At 34.5% G+C, this 1723-nt stretch overlaps 1 protein-coding gene across 1 annotated transcript in view; it reads left to right on the top strand.

The window, feature by feature from the left end:
- XPA (xeroderma pigmentosum, complementation group A) overlaps positions 1–1723 on the top strand; it is a 48372-nt gene that overhangs the window by 10692 nt on the left and 35957 nt on the right. The window contains exon 2 of the mRNA XM_012638262.1: positions 210–317. Coding sequence (XP_012493716.1) covers positions 210–317 — 108 coding nt within the window. The remainder of the gene's footprint in view (positions 1–209; positions 318–1723) is intronic.

Here is a 1723-nt window from a genome sequence, read left to right as displayed (position 1 = left end):
CATTATTATTATTATTACCGTATATGCTTTGTTCATCAGGGATCTGAGTTACGTACAAATCCTACCTAAAGACATTCTTAGGAACGTATCTTGTCTGTAACCTGGGGACCTCCTGTATATTGAATTTAAAGAAATTTCCTATTTGTGCACAAGGGAACATATGGGCTTATCAAGTTTGATTGTTGACCATTTTTACTTACTTTTTATAGGAATGGCTAATGTAAAAGCAGCCCCAAAGATAATTGACACAGGAGGAGGTTTCATTTTGGAAGAGGAAGAAGAAGAACATAAAATTGGAAAAGTTGTTCATCAACCAGGTAAAGTGAGTTTTTCAGAAAATAAATATTTAGCACACTTATAACTTTGACTCAAACAGTACAAAAGCAATTTGCATAACCAAAACATTTGTACCCCTGTAATATTCTGAAATTAAACAAAAAAATCTAGATTGGTTATTTTGTGTAATATGCATAATTCTTTGCAAAGTGATGCTAAATAATGCCACACTTACCTTAATCTGTGAGCAGATTAACTTTATAAGAGTAATAAAGTTTGACAGTTTTGCTAATAGATTAAAAAAAATCAAAGAAACACCTATACATATGGAAATGATTGTTTAACTTGTGGTTGCTGTATTTAAGGGTTGATGTTGTCTGTTACTTTATAAATAGGCAGGGGCAGCCAGTATATTGACTAATAGAATAAATGTTCAAAATTATCTTGATAGGCTGAAATAAGGGGCCAGAACCTAAGAGATAAAATTTAGGACATTCTGTTATTTATGTTTGGAGAAACAAAGAAGTTTACAAAGGATAAAATAGGGAGACCTGGCAGAAAAAGAATATAATTATTATCTAAGGTTAACACTTTGGTGAATCATTTATATATACACATATCCTCAGAGCGAGGGTACTTTGACCCTCTTTGAAAAAGATAAAAACATTTTATTTGATCATAAGTTTGACAGGCAAAAGGGTAACATAACAACTTAAAAAACCTATTCTAGCTTTAGTTGCAGCAATAGCAGTGTTGTGTATTCATCAAGGTATTAATAGATAGGAGCCCTGTTCTAGTCTGTATGTGTCTAAATGTTCTCAGAAGCTGAGACTTGAAGGATTCAAATATTTGTTTTTATTTTGCGTGTTGTATTTTAAGAGGGATATAGGCAAGTGGATAGTGTCCAAAAAAAGGGTGGCCAAAATAGAAGTCTTGAAATTGACATAGGAGGAACAGTTGGTTAGGTTTAACTTGGAGAATACTTCCAGCTGCCTGCAAATGCAAGAGGCACTCCTTCATGGTAGAGAGATCATACTTAACGGTGATTTGCTTTAGAGGGCAGAACTTGGAGCAATGGATGGCGATTACAGGGAGGGAGATTTCAGTCCAGCATAATAAAGGTGTACCTTAAGCATATTTAGCACTTGGCACTTAGAATGTTGTACATATAACAGATGAGCCTCACAGTGACTATGCGAAATTGAGAAACTTACTAATCACGTGAATTACTGCCTCTAACTAGCAAAGCGTTGGAGGGGTTCAGAGATTGAAAGTTGACTGCTGGACCACAATACTGTAGAGGAGAAGCCCTCCATTAGTAGGAAACACATTGAATGCAATGATCTTTAAAGTCCCTATGATTTTAGGCTATGAAGACTCATTGTAACTATATTTTTTATGGATTCCTAAATCTATCATGGGCTGTAAAGCCTATGCTTTCATTTAA

The sequence above is a fragment of the Propithecus coquereli genome, unplaced genomic scaffold (assembly GCF_000956105.1).
Source record: "Propithecus coquereli isolate 6110/MARCELLA unplaced genomic scaffold, Pcoq_1.0 Scaffold128, whole genome shotgun sequence".
Taxonomy (NCBI): domain Eukaryota; kingdom Metazoa; phylum Chordata; class Mammalia; order Primates; family Indriidae; genus Propithecus; species Propithecus coquereli.
Note: the sequence above shows the minus strand (reverse complement) of the source record. Positions and strands in the feature narration are given on the sequence as shown.